Raw genomic sequence first — 23,053 nt, forward strand, 5'->3', positions numbered from 1 at the left:
AAGTTGTCTTCTCTCTCCTGTTAATCTCCTCTGACTATAAACAATGCCCACTTGTCGTGGAGGCAGCACATTGTTTTAGAGCAGTACTTTATTGACAGCTGCTGTAATTATCTGGGTTGGTACAATAGTATTTGGATCGATCCAGAGGCTCTTGCAGTTGTAGAGGAGGTGCTCTGTAGAGAAAGCCAATCATACTGTGAAAGATCTGTAAGAAGAACAGATTATGAGTATGGAAATGGTATTACTGAGGGACATTCCGCTATAAGATTTGTCACTGACTGAACCATATCTAACTTGGGTGCTGTCCCTTGGCACAGCATCATTGTCTGAGGGAGGGGAAGGTTTTCCTTTTGTGAAACATCACCTGAAGGAAGGATGCTAAGCTGGTTGTGTGTAGCTCTGGGAATAACTCTTCATGCAGATATCAGCTTTTGTCCATGGGAATCATTATGATTTGAGTGTTGGGTTTTTTTGTTTGTTTTTCATTTTGAATTTCTACAGTGACTGCTAGGAGTCAGATGTTGTCCTGTGGGTTGGAGTTCGTACAGAATTGATGCAGGCAGAGACAGCTGTTTGTCATGGAAGCTTTCATTATTCTTGTGTGTTTTGTTGTTGTTTGTTTGTTTGTTTGTTTTGTTTTCCTGAATCTTTGCGATCCTTTGTGTGTGGAGAAGCAAATGCAGCCAAGCTCTTTTAACGCTTATGTTTTATTTTGTCATATGCTTTCACCACTTCTTGAGCCTGTGGCTGTAGTAACTCCTCTGCACAGGCTTGCAGATCCCTCCAAGGTCAGAAAAGCCTTTAACTTTTCTGTAGCTGAGCCCATTTGCCAAAACTGGCAGTATTCCTCACCTCTGTGGGTCAGGCACCTCACTCCTCTCCCATGACAACTGCTTCCATCTCAGTCTGACCCTGTTAAATCTGGCAATGTACAAAACCCACTTCACCTGCAACATGAGACACCATCTGTCTGAGTGTATACTGGTATCGTGCATCAGTCAGCCACTGCTTAGGCTAGACCAGGATCTGTTTCCCTCCATTTTTCCTTGGAGAGTTATGCAGGTTTGCAAGGATCTCTCTGTTTCAGCTACCATTTTCCCAGTAGCTCATGTCCATCAGAAATTGCTGCTTGAAGCACTGTCTGCCTGATGACCTGCTTCTACAAAAAAGTCTGACCTAGCAAGGCCAGATGTCCAGCCTGCAGTCTCTTTGTGAGTGGTTCCTGCCTGACTAAATAGTCAGACAGATTCACTTTGCTTTAAGGGTCATGGATATTTCTTTTCCATGCTCCTCTGAGTTGGGTTTTTCCATTACAGAGACAGTATCGTGTGCTAGACATACCTTTTTAGCTTTTCTGTAGTCTTCATCCCATTTTTGCACGTATCAGCTAGGTGGCAGTAATTTTCAAACTGTCCTTGTGGGGGTACCTTTTCACTGGTTCAGACCAGTCCTTTATAGAAAGGAGCATCTCCTGGGCTATCAACCAACTGTTCATTTCATGCACCTGCTTGGATCAGAAGCAATTTAAAGCAGACATTAACTATAGTAAAAATAGCAGCAGGTAAATAAAATGAATGATAACACACAGATTTGCTAAATATATAATTAACAAGAACTATTAGAAAAAATACTACATTCTTGATTTTTATCTGAGCTGACACATTACCCACAAGAATATTCATTGGTACTCTTTAATAAGCACACGTAGGGATGTGAAGCTTGCCCTTGTTAAATCTAAATTTAGAAAATGCCAGCCAAGTCTGTCATATTGAAAAGCTTTTGGAAATGCAGAAATCATTAAAAGAGTAGAAATATTTTAGCTTATATGACAGAAACAGCTTGATGATAAGTGCCGGATGGGGAATTAGTCAGATACTTCCTGGAGGCTTTTACAGATTTGCAGGAAAATAGTGAGTTGCACATTACATCTGAAAGCAAATTCCACATGTATTCACAGGGAAATAAAAAACAGTGAAAACTGCCTTTGAGAGACTTTTTATGATTTTTCCATGTTGTGCCATTTTCCCGTATTGGTTATGTTCTTTGTTTTCTGCTAGACATTTCCATTCAGCTTTTTTTTTCCTGCCATATTGGAGAACAGAATTCAAATAGCTTGTGACCTGCTCTGACATTCATAGTGCAGCAGACGTCTCTTGGCTCAGAGGTATTTTACTTTTTGTTTTTTTCCCTAGCATAATAGGAATGCTAGTGCTCCAAGATACAAATGGCAGTATGGAAGGCAGCATAATCTTGCTGCATAGTAGAGCAATGTTGAAATTTCTAGCATGCTCTCAGTTTTGAAAGAATTGATTTCTTGCAGATATAGCATAAGAATGGAAGGTCATTTCCAGGCACTTAACTATCAATATATTGCTCATGTAGGGAGTCTAGTAAAACGTGTTTTAACTGAGATCTGCCAGGATATTTTTAGTGTAGGTGTCAATCCCTGTATGAGTTTTCTGCTAATAGATAGCATGTTAATACTTAGAAGGGAGTGTGTATCTGATAAAGGATCTGTACCAATTCTAAGTTACAGCCTAAGCGTGAATGCAGCTAGGAAAATGCACTCTACGAGTTTCATTAATTTACCTGATTAAAATTTGAATCCATTGGTTTTTATCATTTGTTTGCAAGTATGCTTTTTATTACAATGTCTATGTTAAATGGTGGCTGTTGTTACCCTACAGATGTAAACCGAGTTTTTGGCAAAGTCCAGGGGCTTAGGTGTTTATATGTAAATAACATGTAAATGACCTGCAGCAGCCTCAGTGCCCACTAGGGGCCGATAAAGTAATGTAGGAAAGGTTTATTTCTGAATCTGCTCAGTTGTTTACAGCTGCTCTGATTACAGAACAACTCCTCCTGAGAGGAGCTCGAAGGCAACAAAGGCAGTTTTAGCCTTTTAATGATCTGGGGAGGTAATAAAGGATTGTTTTTATCTGGCTCACAGATCAAGGGGTTTTGATGAGGTGACACAGAAGGTCAGTGTCAGCAAGAAGTATGTATGACAGTTGTTCCAGTCCTGTTCCAGACCCAGTAAACCACAGCTTAGATTTCTTTTGTAGTTCAAAACGAGGATAATGATCTCTAGGCTAGATTTGATATTGAGAAAATTCCTATAAATTTTATTTCAAATTTTCAACCCAAATATGAGTCCTCAAAATGCTGACTGTTAAAGCAGATCACAGTAAGGTAGCTGGTTGCTTTGGTTTTTTAGAACGGCTAGAACGTAAGCATCCCATAAATATATATATATATATATGTATACTGTACTGTTTGGCTAATAATACATTGGCAGACCAGCTTTGTATTTTATACTTGTTTTCTTTAATCACCCTGTAGATGGAAGACATTTCTTTTGTTTTTTGAATTCTGGGGACTTTTTGCAACAGCTCACAGATCTTTTTTGAAGATCTCCCAGGATATGCTCTCTTCGAACAATTTGTTTTCTCTGTTGACAAATAGCTGCCTAGCCAGCATTCACTACATAAAATATAGGTAGTTTTGTCTTGTTTATGATACTTTGACTTTTTTTTCTCACGCATGTATTTTCTGGATCTATATCTTAAATGGAAATATATTAAGAAAGCTGAGAAACTGAAATTTTTATAAAGACATTAGTCTTTTGTATAATACAAAGAGATGGGCAAATGAAATTGACTTGCTACTGTGCTACACCTGTTCTTAACATTTTTCTTGGATCTTCGCTAGTCATATAATATTTATAGCGTCTTTGCATCTTACAGCTCTGGAGCACTGGATTCTCGCTTGAGCTGTGATGCACCTGATCTTTATGTGACCACACAGGCACCTTATTTACATCCTCTCCAAAAGTTAGTGTTACTCTGAGAAGAGACTAACTTCTTGGGAGCTATAGAAACCTATAGATGCCCTTGGAAAGGTACTTATGCACATGACTGGCTTGAAAACCGTTGATAGTCCTATAAAATCAGCGGGACTAGTTATGCATTTTAAGGTAGGCACCTGCTTAAGTACCTCAGTAATTCAGAGTCTGTAAGAGCAGCAGAGAGCGAGTGAATTCCAGACCTAGAAATCTAGGAGGAATGCCAGACTCCACGAGACTTGAGACAGCACAAACAGTGGCACCAGTTAGAACCATTAGCCGGGTAGGAATGGAATTCAGCTGTGCTTTGGAAAAGCTGATGTGTCTTAGGGTTGTTGAGTCTTATTGTTTGCAAATTTGTGTGGTGTTTCATTGCAGAACTTAAGTGGCTGTCTGGCAGAGCAAAACATGTCTTTCAGCTTTCTAGCATGCGGGAGCTGTGAAGTCCAGGTGGCATTAATACTGTGTACGTAATGCAGGATGAGAAGGCAGCATGAGATTTTCCTGTAGTGAAGGTGCATCCTACAGGCAAGAGCAATAGAACTGCTATATAAAGTTGTTCAGTAGCTAAACCAACAGTAAAAACCTATTGCTTGCAGGGTCCTTGACATTCCAATTACAGTTGGCTAGCTTTGCTGTAAATACCACTACATGGAAAAAATAAATAAATAAAATTACACAATAAATTCTGTTGGAGGACGCATGAAGATTCAGTGCATGCTGCCAGAACCTTTCCTCACTTAGCAGTGGGAAGTGCACATTGTATTTTCATGTTAACAGGAACTGATAAACAGGCTCTCGGTATTTTCTGGGCAGTGGTTCTTTGTTCTGATAATGAAATTGCTGAACTAGACTTCCCAGGAATTTTCATCCCTTTAAAACAGCCTGCTGCTTCGGGCATCAGCAAAAACTTGCAGCAGCTGCTGCCGACCAAGAACATCTAACCCAAGTCTTAGAGTACCAGAGTGTAGCTGGTGATGCTGCCTTTGCACGCTGCCTTTCCTGTCGTTGCACTGCTGGGCTGGTTGGTACAACGGCGCGGCATGGCACTGCGCTGCAGTCAGTGCACAGCCAGGTGGAGGAACTGTTCCGAATCCTGCCGCAAACACTTGTGATTGTTTGCATTGTTAACAGCACTGCTTTGAAGTATTTGCAGCAGATAAACATTTGTACTGATCAGAGGTTTTCAGATTTGGTGATTCAGCTGGAGGACTCTAGTTCTGTAAGCTCTTTACTACTGACTTGTTAGCCTTACCGCTAGGAGTGTATATATAGTACACCAGAAGGATTCATTTTCAGCAGACTCTGCTGTGAGTATGTAGTTGGAGGAAAAATGTTCTGCTGACAAATTAAAAATGTGTTTCAAGGCTTTGTTGAGAAAGTTTAGCTTACGTGAACAGTAAGATCAAAGTGGAGTGATGAGGAAAAAGGCATATACTTTTCTCATAAGCCTATCTAAGGTAGCATTAAAGCTTATCCGTGCTGCTAGGACTGACATGAAAAACAGCATTGCATGGAGTTCTGTTGACAACATTGTATATGCACAGTAGGCCCAGCAGACAGGGTATCAGTCAGGCACAGATATTTACATTGGTAAACAGATTTCTGTGAGGTAACAAAACCTGTGCAGCAGGGTACAGTGCTGTACACACAGCCGTGTGTAAGGCTGGCCAGGAAACAAAACCATTGCTGTTGTTACTGCAGGTGGTTATTTTAGTAGGCTGGAAAAAAGCAAAAGGAATTAGTTTACAAAGCAGATATTTTCCAATCCTCATGACAAAGCTAGAGAAGCAAAACCAGAAATGTGCCTTTTTTTGAAAAAGAAATGTTCAGGTAGATTGTATGCTGGAAAACACGATTAATTCTGCTACCAAACGGCATAATGTCTCTGCACAGAAATGGGGAGGTAGGAGACCTTGTATTTTATTGACCTATCATTTGCCCAAATTCCTCAGAAAAGGCTATAGGCTATGGTTAATGAGCATATTTGGGGGGAATTAGTTGGGTGTGCTGCTGGAAACTGGCAGTCTAGAGCCCCTGGAAGAAGCAAGGGCGATGAACCCCCCACTTAGATTCAGAACAAGAAGGGAAGATATAGCACATAGCTTGTTTTAATGTGCCAAAGTAGATGAATCTATTCTCAAAAAATCTAAAAAGGATAAATAACTTTTGTATCCGAACTTAAAAACAAGGAGCCAGGGAATGGGGAAGAATGGCTGAGAGTTTGTGATAAGGGATCTGAGGTAAGAGTAATAGCTTTTTCACAACAGCAAGCATCTTGTATTTCACAGACTTAAAATGCATTTGAATATAATGGAAGCAGCAATATTTCTGGGAATGATCAGCCTTACAGCACTGCAAAGAGTTTAGCTGTTCAGTTAAAATTCATAACCTTTCAGAAAACAAAATAGTTAAAAAATATGTCTGTGTTTGCACTTAGGCAAAGGTTGCCTTGCTGAACAAGCCTGATACCTACAGTACCTACAAACACCTCCTTGAGGGCCAGCTGTGTTGTGTTGATGGATGCGAGTCTTGATTACAAGAGTGCTGAGAACAAGATTGGCTCACCTGTGGGAAGAATGCTTAGTTTGTAGGCTATAAATCTATTCATAGACTTGTTCTTTTTTCCATGCCTTTCAATAGCAAATAGTTCTTCTCTGAGCATCTAAGAGGGATGAGTTTCTTATAGTGCTAATGTTGTAGGAGTAAAATAATTTGATTTTTTTAAATACAGACACATATTTAAGCTAACCACATAGTAATGATTATGCACCTGTGTAGTGATTTTTGGTCCTTTCAAAGCACTTTAAAATAATTTTGCTGTGCTGCTGTGGGGTGGATTAGTATTTTTCATAATTTACAGGCAAATGGACTTGGGTTGTGAAGGCTTGTAAAGCTTGTCTAAACCTGATGGCTGAAAACAAATCTTTATTGTTTCTACTTCTAGCTATTCTTGAGTATGAACTCTGTTGTTGTAGAAAATAGGACAGAATTAAGTGAACCACTTCATAGCTTACTATCTGTGGTATTTTTGAACTTGCAGATGGTGCACATTAGTGCTGGCATTAGAATGCTGCTCCAGCAGTAAAAGACAATTCTGTCTCTTCTTTCAAGCAGTTGGAGTAAGAAACCACTCACCTCCAGAGATCATTTTATTCTGTGATCGTGTATATCTTGAAGGTTAATGGAGTAAAGGCTTGGTAAAATAAAAAGAAAAAAAGCAAAATCAAAACATTAAAAAAACAACCACAGGTTATGGACCTAGAGACCTTTCACTAGGAATGAATGTTCTGATACAGTTATTCCATGACTAGACTTGAAAGTGAAGTGTCATAAATTGGATTATATAGGGAAAGGTCTGATTGCTAAGTTGCCTGAGTTATTCCTACCTTCTGTGAAAAGCTATCTTTTGAGTATGGAATGAATTCTTTGTTATTAATGGAAGTGGAAACAATTTTATTTAGCTTGAATAAGTGTATTTTTCAATGTTCCTCAATGTAGTCACTCTGGAGCACTTACTACCATACAGATGTCTGCATTATTATTGGCACTGGGTTTGGAGAGGCTTTCCTTATATGCCTGTATTTTGCACAAAGATTGCAAAGTATAGAGAATGCAAACTGAGTTGCCATTGTTCTAATTAGTAATAGTCATAAAAATAGTAATTTTGTTTTGTTGCAATGTTATACATCCTTAATATTTCTATGCACTTTTTCTCTTTTGCTCCTTATAGAGAAAATCTAAAACATTTCATAACTATGAGTTTTTTCAAATTTGAATGAAGAAAACAAAGATTTTTTTTTAGGATGCTTCTGAAGCATTTGATTACTAAAATATTGAGTAATGTTTTCGTAGAAATCTTTACTGATTTATATTTCTCCTCTTGACTTTATTGGCAGCTCTGCTTTAGACCAAATTTAAACCCAAGCTTTTACTTTTTGCAAGATTTTATTTTTCAAAATTCTATTTCAATTACAAAATTTTGGCTCTGTGGTTTTGTTGGAGTGGGTAGAAATAAATAGCACTTGAACTTATTTTTTTATAATTTCATTGAACAAATGTTAAGAAAAAGGTTACATACATACTTACTTGTTCTTCTCTAATGAATTATATTAATATGGTGATATAATCCCAATCCCAGGTACTGCACAGACCACTTCAGAAGGACAAGTAGAATACAGAGCTCTGTCTGGAATTTGCCACATGGCATGGTACCATTTTGTTGGCCTTATCTGGACTAGTGAATTCATTCTTGCCTGTCAGCAAATGACAATTGCTGGGGCAGTGGTTACTTGCTACTTCAACAGGTAAGTGCTGAATTGTCCCCTTATAGTTCTGTGGATTTACCAGCATTTACTTTCAGTCTCTTTCTGCGTAAGGTAGTCTCAAAGGAACTGCAGTTTATGCCAATATTTTGGAATCCAGTTTAATATAAAATAGTGTTGCTTGTTGCAAGATCTTGATTTTACAGTGTGAGTGATCTTAATATGACTCACCCCTACCACTTGAGTTATTGGGCCAAATTGAGCCATGATATAAGCCAAGAGAACTCTGTTGACTCTGATGAAGTTGACATTCATAAGGCACAAGGCTCCATTTGACCCTTTTCCAGGAGACTGCATTAGCTCCAAATGGGATGTAATATATAGCTCTGCCATAATTTCATGTATTCATTGGCTGTTTGACCTCTTCCTAAGTGTTCATCCCTGCTCTGGGTTTCCAGTTCTGACTGCATAAGTGCCTAGCCTGCTCCACTTTTTTTATTCTGTGCAGATATTTTCAGTTAACTGTAAATGCTTTAACAGCCCTGTTAAGAATTTTGAGATGTGTAAAGAAACTTCCTTGAATTTTATACTACATTGAAAGGTAAAGGTGGAGGAAAAATCCTTACTTATCATGATTTGTACTGCTTTTTACATCTAAAATATTATAAGATGAAACTAAACTGGTTTCATGCACCTGTGTGGTGCTACCCTGTCACTGTGAGGGAGATTTAAATCTCACAGTTGCTGGGCTTTTTTTTTTTTTTTTTTGACAATGGGAAGAGTAGTATCTGGAAAGCATTTTTCTTCATAAATATTTCATGAGCTTTCTTCCCCTCATTGCTCTGTTCCTCTACTCCCAGCAATGAGGGTTTCCGTCTGTGAAAAACTCAAGTGTGGCAGGAGAGGGCCCAGGGAGCTTCAGCCAAAGCAGCTTGGGACAACTGGGATTGGGGATCAGGGAAGGGAGCCTTTGGGCTTCGCCAACACCTAGGTAGCAGGTTTCTGTTGATGCTCTTTAGAACATATCCCTGGATGTTTCTGTTTCTGAGAAAAGCCTCCTTCCAAAAGGTTTCCAAATGGTTTCTACTGTGCCCAGCAGAGACAGCAGCACAGAGCCTGCATGCAGGAGTGCTCCAGCTGTACCAGCAAAGCTGGAAGGTGTAACAGCCAGTGGCCATTCTTGTTTTAAGCAACGTTTAGTCATCCCATTCAGAAATCCGGGGCAGGGCACTGTTTAACATGTGCATTACGAATTCTGTGCTAGGATCCTCTACACAGCCAACAGCCGTTCCACAGAATGGGTGCTAGTAAGAGTGCTGACAAAACCTAAAATGCTGTTTTTCAAAAGGTTAAGACCTGCTGAGTGACACTGCTACTTTACATGCTGTGAAAGGACCTGATAAGGGAGGAGCTCACAGTTCAAGTCATCTCCTTTTTCCCTATTGAGGCTCTGAGTGCAAGTAACTAGCATGTCTGTGGTTCCGTGGGTAGCTGGCTGCTCTTTTCTCCTAAGCAAATTTTATGTTCTTCAAGCTTTAGCAATTGATTTAGTTTTGGCAGCTGAGTGCTGAGGCACTGTGTTCATTTAGATTGTTTGCTTGGGAAAGCACAGGAAAGAAAATAAGTTTTGCTGCCTTTTACTGTTTTGCATGCTGCAGTGCATATTTGGACAATACACCATCTAAATCCCCAAGGTGAAGACACTGTCCATATCTTCATACAGAGCAGGGAAGCAGCTGTAGAAGCTGTTGTGGTGACTTCTGCTGCTCTGTCAGGGTCTTCCGCTTCCCAGCTATTTTCTGCTGCTGCAGGAACTGGCTGTGGAGTACAGAAGGTTCCTGCACCCACTTGTATTGAAATCATTTTTGTACTGCTACTTTTGAGCCCTCTTCTTGCTTGCCAGGTTAAACATACTGTTTTGAGTGACTTGTGCTTGGAAAAGGAAATGCAGGTTTGGTGTGGTGGTGACCCCTCTTCCTGGTCTTTAGGCTGTCAGCACAGACCTGCAGAGAGCAGGGAAGGGACGGGGAGAGGATGGTGAGCTACAAGAGCAGTCACACTGTCGAGGGCAGGGGTTATCTCAAGCTGTTCCAGAAATTCAGGCCTTGCCTGCTATGTGTTTTTAATGTATTCCCTGGGGCAGCATTGCAAAGGCATGTCACAAGAGTTTGTTTATGATAGCTCGCAGAGATGCTTTCTTCTTGGCTTCTGAGCACTCTGAGGAAATGGCATGGCCTTTCCTTGCGGAAATCTCCTTCCACAGCGCACGCAGCCATGTGCTGTGCGGCTGTCAGCCGCGGCAGGGTTGTGAGCAGGGAGGGCAGGGTGGTTGTTTTAGCTGGGTCAGCTTTACAGGTAATGTACGTTTGACCTGCAGTACCACCACCACAAATGAATTTTGCCTTCTTTGGTTTTAGATGAAACATGAATTTATGAAATAATTTATTAATTCAATAAAATAGATTGAATGGTTACTTTTTATGACTTGTGAAGAAGGCTCAATCTAAATATATATATATATTCTTTGTTAGTATTGCTGTCCTACATGAGGGTTTATTTTCACCTTGGTGTGCTTAGGGGTTATGCACGTATTTGCCTTTTTGATGAGATGAGGTTTTTCCTTTCCCTGGGATTAAAGGAGGGTGGTATGGTAACTTGACCTATGTCACAGCGATCACAGTCCTGTCCATGTTTGAGCTTATCCAATAACTAAATCTTGTATGTATGTCACTGCACAGTGTTGATGATCAGGAAGTGTATAAGCATTTGCAGGACTGGAGTTTTCAACCTGACTCTAAGATGCTCAGTACCATGAACTTCCAGTCGACGCAGTAAGAGGTGAAATACATCTCCCAGTAAACCAAGGTTTATGGATTTACAATCGAGATTTATGGATATGCACCAAAGTCATTGAGACATGAACTAGGACCAAATTTGTAAAGGATTCCTCTCCCCTTTTCCAGTACATCTGTAGCATTTATGAGCATCCTTTACCCTACTGACCTACCTCATGAAAAGGGTTATCAGCATGCATGTAGTCAAACCTGTCCCTGTGATGTTGAGAGCAGCTAAAAGGGCAATTTTAAGTACACGCTGAGTTTTCTGTTAGCCTGATAATGTCTCTTCTGTTACAAATCTTGAAATTTTTAGTACTTCTTTAAAAACTGGAATTCATATTTACTTGGAGAATGTATGATTCATTTGTTGATGCTTTTGAAGTATTTTACAGTAAATCTCTTTTTAGGCAAGCTTTGAAAAAGGTGAGGCAGGATTAAGAAAACTATAAGCACAGCTCTGAAAAGAAGTGTTTTTTTTTTTTTTTTTTTTCTTTCAAATATCTAAGACTTTTGGGTGAGTCTAGATGGCATTTTTTCATCACACAGAAAAGTGGTTTTAAAATTAAAGTTGAGATGCTTGTGTGATCATTCAATCCGAGGAACTAAGTGTTAAGAAAGATATCAAATATCACAGAGCTCATAAGAAAATAAAGACAGTTGGCAGCACTTGAAGAAATAAAGTGATTAAAAGATGATGTAGTATCGAGGACGATTCACAGGATTTTGGAATGGTAGTGTTCCGTATAAATCAAGCAATCCCTTGGTGACATAAAATAGGAATACTGAAGAGGAAAATCAAGCTGTGGCCCTAATCAATGTTGTAACCAGTCCTATCAGGTCTTGTAAACCAGTCCTATCTTCCTGTTTTCCTGGTACTTTGCATATGTTGGGGCACTGCGTCCATGCCAAGAGCCTACATGCACAGAATTCACTGAACAATACAAACTTTCCACAAAATCTTATGCATGTGGCTGACTGCATGCTTGTGCTAAAGTTGTTTCAGGATTGCAGGCATAATGTAAAAAGCTGGATGAAACTTCATCCTAGAGGGTACTTGGGTGTACATGGATAATTGAGCCAGCCTTGAACTTGATTAATCACAAGCATCACCTGTTGTTATATTTGGCTAGCTATTTTCCTATGTTTCCTTCCCTGAGCCAGAATTATAAGGAAAAAGTTTGTTCTTCTCCCAATCTGTTTGGAAGCAAAGCAAGAAACTTTGTCAGACTCTGTCCTTGTGAGAATTCCTATGCTAGGAAAAGAAGATGTGGAAGAGCTTCCAAATGTGTAGAAATTTATCTAAACTTCAAATTCTGAGATTTTTGCTCATTAATCAGACTTGTTAAAAGTATGAAAGCCATTCTTTATTCTTCTCCTTGGTAGCAAGTAAATTATCAAGTAAACTTTGTCCTTTTTTATTTCCCAGCCGTGGTTACCTTTTAACTTGCAGAAACTTAATCTTTTATATTCTGAGATTAAACTGAGGCTGTTATGTGTAGGGCAGTGTAAAAGGGAAAAGGAAACACTAGTGCTATATGAATAGAGTGACTTCTCTATATTGAGATGTGTTTCCAACATGGAAACCTGATAACTTGAAAAAAAAAAAACTTATTATAAAATTTCAGTATCCCCAAGCAGTTCCTCTAGTTGTGAGACCAAAAATAATAAATGCAGCAACTGCATTGCTGGAATTTCCTATTTGAAATAATGTGGCATATTCACATATTTAAATATAACTGCAGTTAGAGTTTTAAATGAACTGCAGTGATACCTGCAGGATTCTTGCAGAACTGTGGTACCCATCATAAAGCAGTGTATATGAAGACTTAATTAAAAAGTATTTATATAACAAAATATATTTGTAAATGTTTAGCCCCAACCAGTCACTCTCTCTTATCACTTACTTTTTATTTTTTAGCTTCTTCTGCAAACTATTAATTTTTCAAGGTAACATGTTTTGAAGGAATCACTTATGAAAATAGGACATCATATTTATGATGTCTGAATCTTTACTTAATCACTGTTTCTGTTGCTTGAGTAAATTTTTCAGGGTTGGGCCTATTGCATACAGTTGCATTATAGATGGATAGTTTGTGACTCTTAATCATTGGTGTTTTTTTTGTTGTTTCTTTTTGAACACTCTGAAATATTTTTTTAGGTTTTTATGGTGTTACTCTAATTGATTTTTTTTTTTCTTACAGTGTTTGAAGAGGGGTTGGGGAATGGCTTTAAATTCATTTCCTGGATTTCAGATAAATTCTTGAGAGCTGTGTCATACTATTCTCTGTAAATGATTGACATTAAACTGAATTCTATAAAGGAAGCAAGGAAATAAAACCTGTATTTGGGATTCTTAGGCCAGTCGTATGAGGTTAACTTTTTCTCTTTCAATTTGAAATTCGGGAAATACATTATTTCCCCAAAACGACACAGATTGCAGGGGAATTACAAGATTTTTAGGCCAAATTATAATGTTAAACATACATTTGAAATTCCTTTCTTGTGTGTTCTTGTGTGTTCCATTTTAAAACAAAACCTGTTCAGTGAAAAATAAAAAGCATTAATTATCTGAACAAAATTTAGAACAAAATTCGGTCAAGTTGCAACAGCGGAAGTAGACACTAGATCTCAGTTTTGCGCAAGAGATCTTGTCATATTTTTTCTGTTTTTAGCTTTACCACTAAAGCAGAAATAGTGAATTCATTCCTTCAGAATAAAATCTTGCAGAAAAGACAGTCAAATAAAAGATTGAGAGGATAAAAGTGACAGAAACTGGAGGGAGATGTTTGAAGAAATATTCTCAGATGTTGTTCACTTCTGTTCTTTTCCATAGAATTTTTTTCTAGATATTTTTTCCATTAGTGAATATATCAAAATATTCATTGCTTAAGAATTAAACAAATCTAATAAAAGTTATAAACTTGGCTACTTTGCTTTGTACTAAGGTGAACGTTCAGATGAAGTCAGAAGGAAAATTGGAGTAGTTTTATGTGTGAAAGGGTATACCAGCTTAAATGCTTAAATCTCCAAATACTAAAATGATACTATGCATATCTCCTTAAATAAGTTTCCAAAACATTTTAAAATGTTGTTTTTCTTTTTAGAAACAAAAATAGTCCACCACGTCACCCAGTCCTGTCTTCCATTTCAATCCTTTTCTGCTATCATCTAGGAACTGTTGTAAAAGGCTCATTTTTAATTACTATACTGAGAATACCAAGGATTGTTCTCTTGTACCTTTATAATATCCTAAAACAAAAGGTAAGTATATAACTCTGTAACACATAAAAGTAGTAGTTAAATGGTGAGGTTCAAGGAAAATAATGTGAAGAATATACTTTGTTTAAAATGGATGACATAATGTGAATTTTTATTTTATTCCATTTTCTTCATGAAGAAAGCCTTTTTCAAGTGCTTCCATTTTTTTCTCTCAACTCAGATATTTATACGAGGAGAAAATGCTAACATGAAAAAACACCTTTATTTAGTTTTTGTATGTAAATGTTTTTATGACAGATAAAGGAAAAATACAGATTTGGCAGAAGGCTTTATTTAGAATTTTCACATTGAAAAAATTGAAAAAAGTAAAGATAAGTAAGAATTATATTGTTTAGTATAAAATACCTTTTATAGAAAAGATTTCATGTGTTTTATGATATGTGTTTATAGAAAGAATATGTGAAATAAGAACTATTCTAGAGATTTATACAGGATCCAAACCACGTCTTTTATGGTATATAAAAATACGGCTAGGCTGTTGTGGTTGTTGCTTGCAGTCTTTCTGTCTTTCATGCATCTCTGCATCTCTTACCTTCTGCTGAAAACATACCAGTGTGGTTAGCTCTGGCACTTCGGCAAGGAATGAGTGAGCTCTCGTGACTGCACAGCTCTGACTTCAGAGGTAGATTTAGACAAAGTTTTTAAATGTAGGTCTTAGAATTCATCTTTTACTCCAGAAAAAATGCCTTGACCGTGAAGCATGTTATATATAGTTTTGACAGGGTATAGTTTTGAGCATCCCTAGTACCTCTGAGAAGTATGTGGGGATACTTTGAGAATGCTCAGATAAAAACGCTCTTCTTAATACAATGCTCAGGAGATGTAGAAGTGTCTGGGTTATCATCACTTTCATACGAAAACATATGACGGTTATAAAACCTGGTGATTTGGGTCAATTAAGAATTTTGTTTAAAGATGGTAGGTGGGTTGAGTTGTGCTAGAAAGAAGACAGAGTATTGCCTGAATCTAGAGGAAGCAGAATCAGTGGACTTGTTGGGCATGCTTGTTTGTAATCTGAATACTTGTAGAAATACCTAGGAAAGAAAGATTACTTTTTTTTTCAATAGCAGCATGCTTTAAACTCCTTTCAGTCCAGCTGCCAATCATCTAGCTAGGATGTGACATGACCCATTGCCATAATTGCTCCTAAAGAGGCTATGAAGTGCTCAGTCCATAAAAGGATGCCCCACAAAGTAACTTTGCTCCTTCCCATGGCAGGAGGGAGGGGCTGTGGCCCCTTTCCATCAAGGCTCTCTCAGCAGAGGGCAGGAGAAGTACTAAAGAGGGAGAAGAGATGCTGCATTCTTGTAGAGCTCACCCAGATTTGTCACCTTTGCAAAATAAGCTCCTGTTTTCTGAGAAGAGGAGAAGTCAGGGGTTTGCAAGCTTTGCAGGTAAATTCACTGGTGTTTCGTACACAGCAGTCTTCAAGCCAAATAGCAGAAAGGAGATTGCAGTTGAAGCCCCTTACTCTGTTTTTAATAAACAGTACTTAATGAGATTAACACAGTTGTAGTAAAATCATCTCTCCAGCAAAGCATGGCGGGATTAAAGTATTTCTCTGCTATCAGGAGTTTGTATGTACACTCACCATTTTAAAGGAATTATTCATGGAATATTTTCAAGAACTCGGGGGAAAAAAGTTGGGAGGCCCATGGTTTCAACATAACTCCATGGTAGCTGTGGGACCTGAGTATTTCATACAGTAACTGGAAGATCTCTGCTTTCCAAAACAAAAGAAAAACATTCTAGCCTCTGGAAAAATAAGGTTAAAAAGACTCAAATATCACTGAACTGAAATTCCTTTTGCTGAGAAAAACAGCCATTTAAAATTGGAAGGCTACCAGGGTTACCAAGATATCTTTTTCTTGTCTTGCTTGATAAAATCTTTGGTGATGAAGAGTTCTGAGCTCTTGATGGGGCTGTGGGGGGTAGAAAAAACACTGAGTTTTCTTCTCTGTTTTTAGTATGAAATTAACATAGATCAGTGGTCTGCGGTCTGTTCTAGAAAAAATTCTTTTCCTCATGTCTTGGAAAGTGAATGTATGCTCTGGATCAACACAAACACACAAGTCCTGCCCATTTTTTAATTTTCGTCCATTAGGATACTGCTCATTTCAGAACTATGAAAGTTTTTTGATAAATGACAAAAAAGTTTAAAACTAAATGTAAAAAAACCCAACAAACTATACTCCCTAAACACTGCATAGTACTGTAAGCGTTACTGACTTGCCTGCCTGTTTTGTTCTCCGTGCAGCTGTTCGCTCACAAAGCTGCTTACAGCACTTACTTTCTTTCCTGGAGAAGTATCTTCCATCTACAGGAAGAAAAAAAATACGCTCAGCTCATCAGTCATTAATACTGTAGGGTCTGAATTAAAAACAAGCCCTATAATCCAAAAGGAAGCATGTGCTGCCTAAGTGAATACTCTGTTAGAAGAGTCGGTCACCTGTAAAGCATGCTTTTCTAAAATGGCAGTTTTGAGTCTAATTCTGTGTCCAATAACCAAACATTTCATTTTATTGCAGGAGAGTGCATGTGCAAAGTGCCTGTTGAAATACTGTTCCTGCTGGCTGTGGTGCCAGGAAGGTTGCTTAAGTTACTTTAACCAGGTAGGCTCTGTCATCTCCGCCACTCAACCATCTGCATACGTAGTTTAGAAACCATGTGTGTATGCTAGCTCCATTTAGCATGACTAAAGCAATATCCAGTGCGCGTAAGTCAAAGCTACCTGCTGGCTAGCTAAACAAACAAAAAATTCTTCAAGTGTAGGTAGAGATTGTTGTAAAGAAACAGGGAGTTGACAAACATGCAAGATAACCGAGTGTAAATTTTAGAAAACTTATTAATACAGCTTGAGATGACCCTTTCTGAGGACCACTTGCTATTTCTGAAGGTAAGAGGACAACATATTGCTAAGTTATGCCAGAGAGACAACTGAAATGTCCAGGTAGAAGGAAGAAATTAAGTGAGAAACAGACCTGGAGATGCGTCATTAAACTAGATACAGTATTTTCCACCTGAAAGTCCCTATTAAAGAAAACTGAAGTCTTGCCTGATTTCCATTATCAAAATATCTAGGAATATAATCCATGATCAAAAAGCCAGATGATATAATACCCTCTGTATTTGAAGGACTTCTTTGTTTTGTTAGCAGTTTTGTTCCAGAAGTGCTTTTATTGGAAATGAATGACTTCTGACATGCAGCAGGTTTTCTGATACTCTTTCCTTCCTGATCCTTTTCTCCAAATTTATGTATATTTCTCCAAGCTCCATGTACATCATTGTAAATAGCTAATTTTTCTCTTTGTTGGTCCCCTTTTGTTACCTCTGTTGGCTGTGATATTATTAATGTGACAAGGAATCAGATGTTCTTGCTGATTCATAACTCTGTTTCTTTCTTTGTTCTCATTGCTAAGAACAGCAGTGAAGTAAACAAGACGATGCTGATAAGGGGTCAGATTTCTCATTCTAAAGTAGTTGCATAAATAAAACTTAATCCTGGACAACTATGAAAAGAACATTTTTTCACTTAATTCACCTTAGATTAAATACTTGTGCAGTAAAATCTCTGGTTCTAGCCGATGAATTTTCCAGACTTACATTTTTTAGGTAGATCTTATGGTCACTGACTCGGCGAGGAATCTTAGAGTCCATTTTAACTTCAGGCTTCCCGTTTGTAGTCACCCTTTCCCTTTGGCTTCCTGCCTTTCAAAGAGATAGCCAGCATCATAGTGTTTACTTTCTCCAGCTGTTGTATGGTATGTGTTTGTTAAAAGGAGAATTAATTACAGTAATGTACTTTCTTTTGTTTCAGAAGGCTGTTTTGTATCTCTTGTTCCCTTGAAAGATTTCCTGTTTCCTAATCTATTGTAGGCAAATTTATTTCTATACAAGTTGTGTTTTTTAGCCTAATGATCTTAGTATTGTGTTTGCTGTTAGATAATTGTTTGTTTGAACATCAGTTTAGCAAAGATGATGGTGCTACACAAGCTCCAAATCTGGGGCAGTTTGGGAGACAGAGGAGAACAAAAGCAAGAACATTTTGTAAGATTTTGATAGAAATTTTATCTGTATGAAAGGGTAGTGTTCTCAGATTATTGCATTTCATAGGGCAATTAATGTTTTTTTCTGTAAAGAATATATTCAAGCCTATTAAAAAATATAAATGTTGACTAAGATTGAAAGTCTTTGTGGAAAAAAATAACTATAGTTTTAAGAAGCTTAACATACAGCTTGATTAACACAAGTGTTGAATTTAAGAGCGCTCACTGAGATTTGTGGAAGTTGGGTACAGCCTTGAAATTTCACTTTGCTGTTAAACATGGACTCAAGGGTAGGACTTTAGGGACTTTTAAAAAATTGCTTGTACGTATGCGTATGTATCTAATGTTTTGAAAGTATTTTTAAGTTTAGATTTTGATTTTTCTATGAGTTGAAATTATAGAAATGCGGAACAGCTGTTACAAAAGTCAGTCCAAAGCTCATTAACATTCCTTACTGTGCTTTTGCCTTTTATCCCACTATTACATTCACCATTGTAATAAGCGTATAATTACCTGGAAACTTAAAAAGCCTTCCCCATCACTTCTGCATTATTTTCTTCAACCTGTTGTTGTATTGCTTAGATGTTTTAAATCCTTTCTTGCTCTTTCATTCACAAGTATAATCAGATTAAGCAGAGCACCTTGTTTTCCCTCTGGGAAACTTGCAGATGATATATAGGTGTTGGAGGAAGTAACATTGGTGGTAGTGTGTGAGCTTCTTTCTTCCCATGCAGTGTGAACCAAATGCCCTGTTATGTTGTCAATGGGCTGATGTGCTGTCTTTCAGGTGGGGTGTAACACTAGCTTTGATTGTTGTGTGTATTCCTGAAGAGATTCCTTCTCTCCAGGGTCAGCTAAGTTGTGTTCAGCTCTCTTGCAATTTAAGTTGAACAGGGCCAGAAAAGTACCCTGTCATCTTCCTGTCGTGAAAGATGCTGCACTTGATGCTGACAGTTGCTGTATTTCCAGTGGTGGTTGTTGCAGAAGGAATAATGTAAACTAGTATCCTGTTCAGATTGCAATGTGGATAATTACATTCTGCCTTCCTAAATTTCTTTTGGATATGCAACTGGATCCTGTGCTAAACTGTGGTGTAGTGTTGCTATGTGCTGTTAAACAGTTCACTCCTTAAGCTGTTCCATTTCAGTCATGGGCAAAGTGATTCATGTGTGTGTATAATCCATTAGTAACAATTGTAAAGCACTCTGGGTTCCATCTGGATGAAAAGTGTTTTGTGAATATAAAGTCATTATCCTTACTTGACAGCTCTGTTTGCCAACACTTGTCAGAATTACCACAGAGTTTTCATCTTCTGGCTCTGATGGTTTCAGTATGTTCCAGATAAACATATCCAATCATCTCAAGTAAAATCTGGGAGATTGAAATTTCTCTTCCGTAAAAAGAATATACTGTTTTCTTTATGTGGTTTGGGAGCTACAAGGTCTGTCTGTCTCCTGCTCTCTTAAATTGTTATGGCAAAGTCTTAACTTTTGATACATCAAAGCAGTCACTTTTTTTCTTTACAGCCTTGTTGCAATGACATTTTTAAACAATATATCTATTTCAGGATAATTCTGCTTTTCTGTGTCTGCTCTGGGTTCATCTGCAGCCAGTTGGCAGGCAACCGCTCCACAGTGCAGCACATGGATTTCTGGAGCTGCTGAGTGTATGTGGTTTCTCTGTTTTCCTCAGCACAGCTTCGTACTGTGTAGCCTTCCGGGCCCTGTGGTAGCCATTACTGGTGAATGACACAGTGTGATCGCCTGCATTTGCTGGTACTGAGACCCTTCAGTGACACTGAAAGCCAGCAACTGTCTAGTGTGAAAAAACAGAAGCAAGTCTGTCTGTTGGTCATGTATCCGCGGTAGTTAGTTGTCTCTTAAACTTTGGATGGAAGCCTATCAGGAGGCTGTGCTTAAATGCCTTCTGGAGAAATGATCTAGATAAAACCCAAATTCAGGCATGCTGATGTAAGTACAGTTCTCCTGTGCGCTGCCAAACATATTGTGCCTCACACCATCAAATAGTTCTTTTTTCCTCCCAAAACCAATACTGCACTTCAATGTTACTGGCAAAGTTTCTTCTAGATGTGAAGCTAAATTTTCAATCATCTTGAAAATACTGGCTAAAACATTAATCTTTGGTGAAATCTTGTTTTAAATGTTTGTTTTCCCTCTAAAGACTTTTTAAACATGCAGTAATAGGAGATAAATATTGCAGGTCTTTCCTTGCTTCATAGGGTGAACCATGTGGGGCATAGAGATGAATGAGAATGACCTGTTCTTGCTTTGATGCTTTTCTTCTCTCCCTTCTCCCACTTAAAAAAATAAATAAATAAAAATTGAGGGGGATGGGATGCAGTGAAACAACTGACCACTAATTTAGTGCTCTTAAGCAGGGCAATTCTAAACAACTCTCAGACCACATTCAGTTTGTTTTTATTTCAGAACTCCCTAATGGAAACATGTCACACTAATATTGCAGAAGCTACAGTTAAGTGACTCCAGTAATAATGTAATCATGATGCAATGGGCACTTAGAGCAGGTTCTCTGCAGTAAGAGTCCTAGCAGTGAGATGCTACAGGAGAGAACACCCAACTACCCTCCCAGGAGAAAGCTGTGTTGATCGTACCCACTGGATGACACCTGTGGAGGGAATACATGACAGAGTAGAAAACAAGGCGAGTTGAAGGACAAGGTATTTTCCAGCAAGTCCAGATTGCAAATACAAGGTGGAATGCAAAGCTGGGCTTCTTGGACTGCTTGTAAAAAAAAATCAGGAGGCTTTTGTCGAGTTTCTTATAAATAGTTATTAGCCTAAGAATCAAAAATAACAGTTTCTGTATTAGCTAGCTCTGTGCTCACTGGGGAAGTGATGGACGAGAATGTGCTCCGTGCGTTTGTCTTTCACAGGACAATACCCGTTACTTGGTTATTGAGATGGCCGCAGAAGTGGCAGATTCAGTCCTGGAGAAGGTATGGGATGAAATACTTGCACCAGAAAGAGGGATGAATGCCTTTGTTCAGGTTGCTGGTTTTAGGTAGTCAGCCTTACCTCACAAGGTGGGACTGGAATATCCTGGTGTGTCTACCTTTACAAGTAAAGGGTCAGAGCATGCACATTTGCCATCTCTGAGTGTATCAGGAAAAGAAGCAGCAGGGAAAGGTAAGAGCCAACACAAGATAAGCAGAAGAATGAGTAGTTGTAGGCTGTTCATGAGTTCCTGAGTTGTCTGGAAATTGGAAGAAGGATCCTAAGGACCAGAGGGACAACAGTCTGGAATAGATCCAAATGCAAGGGCTGGGAGAGGGAAAAGCCCTAAGTAGTTTAAAGAGGGAGCTTTCCACTTAATAGAAGAAATTGAGTAGCATGATAGCTTGAAATAGCCAGGGACTGGAGTGGCTGAACGTCTGTTCCAGTTTTACATGTCTTCATCTCTTCAGCAGGGCCTCACAGGCCCACACTGCTCTGATTTCCCCCCACCACCTGAGAGTCATGATACAGCTGTCCCACTGGGTCACTAAAGGCCTGTACAGCAGCCACAGAAATGTCACTTCCACTTGCTACCACTAGATTGTGTTTTCTGAGGGAATTCCTATGGCAGCTGTGGCACTTGCAAGCTAGGACATTTAAAAGCCCTGGCTGAGCTGCATGGCATTGTAGTGGGTGTAGATAGCCAGGGCAGTCCCCAAGGGAGTTGGCAGCAACAAGCAGATTGGATCAGGCTGAAAATATCAGTAGAGCAGAAAAAGCTGAAATGGGATGTGAGACCAGCATGTCTCCTGCTTCTTTTTTAAGAGGATTCTGTTGCTATGGCAATCCGGTCTTTCCCCAAGCTCATTTTATTAAAGCAAGTCCTAGAATGGAAGACTGAATTCAGCTGTTACACAAAGTAGCAATTATTCTCAACAATCGGGGAACTTATGGGCTGGATCTGAGCCACAGTGCCTTTCTCATGAAACTGGCAGGTCAGTTTTTCCAAGACCCTTGACATTCTGTGTTGTGAAGCATAGAAGGATGTATTCTTTAAATAGTTTTTTTTTGCATAGCATGGTATTTGGAAATATGTAAACATTCACATTCCTTATTTATTCCTCCTGACACTGAGAAACCAGTGTCAAGTTCCCAGGCTCCGAGCCAGAAGAGGCTTGTGTTCTTCACAAAATTGGTGACACAGTACCGACTCGATGGTGCAAGGATAAAGACACTTCCTTACCCACTGTCTCCCACGCTTGCTGATCCATGGTACGCTATCAATGCTATTAGTACTTGCTTGTCACTGCAGCAGAGACTACCACTGTAAAACATCGATGCATTAAGCAAAGTTTACGTATATAACAGCTTTATTGGGCCAGACAGAACTTCTGCCTAGGTTGGTGACCCATCTCCAACAGTGGCTGTGAGTGGCTGCAAAGCCATAAAGAGTGTATGTTCCCCTGTCTCCAGTGCTGTTTCTGAATCTGTTTTAGGCCTAGGAACATCCTGAGCTGTGTGTGGTTTCTGTGTGGTTAATATCTCTCAGTGGATCCCTTTTCCCTGAACTTCTCCTGTCTCCCTTGAACTCACGGGAACTTTTAGTGGCTAGAGAGCATCCTTTGGCCAGGAGCTCACAACTTACAGGATACAGTGAGAAGAACTGTCATCTGTTTTCAAATTTGGTTCCTGCTTCTTCATATGGTTACCCCCTCTGCCTAGTCCTTGCATTAGAAAAAACAGTAAGCATCTAATCATACCTACTCTCTCCATATTTCTTGTGTTTTTGTAGCCCTCTTACCGCATCC

General features: G+C 38.8%; 1 protein-coding gene across 6 annotated transcripts in view; it reads left to right on the plus strand.

The window, feature by feature from the left end:
• SLC44A3 (solute carrier family 44 member 3) overlaps positions 1 to 23,053 on the plus strand; it is a 103,312-nt gene that overhangs the window by 73,009 nt on the left and 7,250 nt on the right. For 5 of the 6 annotated variants that reach the window (XM_040565874.1, XM_040565878.1, XM_040565875.1 and 2 more), the window contains 3 exons: positions 7,986 to 8,151; positions 14,051 to 14,207; positions 16,754 to 16,837. In XM_040565874.1, the coding sequence (XP_040421808.1) occupies positions 7,986 to 8,151; positions 14,051 to 14,207; positions 16,754 to 16,837 (407 nt within the window). The remainder of the gene's footprint in view (positions 1 to 7,985; positions 8,152 to 14,050; positions 14,208 to 16,753; positions 16,838 to 23,053) is intronic. The other variant, XM_040565877.1, reaches the window with a different exon arrangement.

This window comes from Cygnus olor, chromosome 8, assembly GCF_009769625.2.
Source record: "Cygnus olor isolate bCygOlo1 chromosome 8, bCygOlo1.pri.v2, whole genome shotgun sequence".
Classification (NCBI taxonomy): Eukaryota; Metazoa; Chordata; class Aves; order Anseriformes; family Anatidae; genus Cygnus; species Cygnus olor.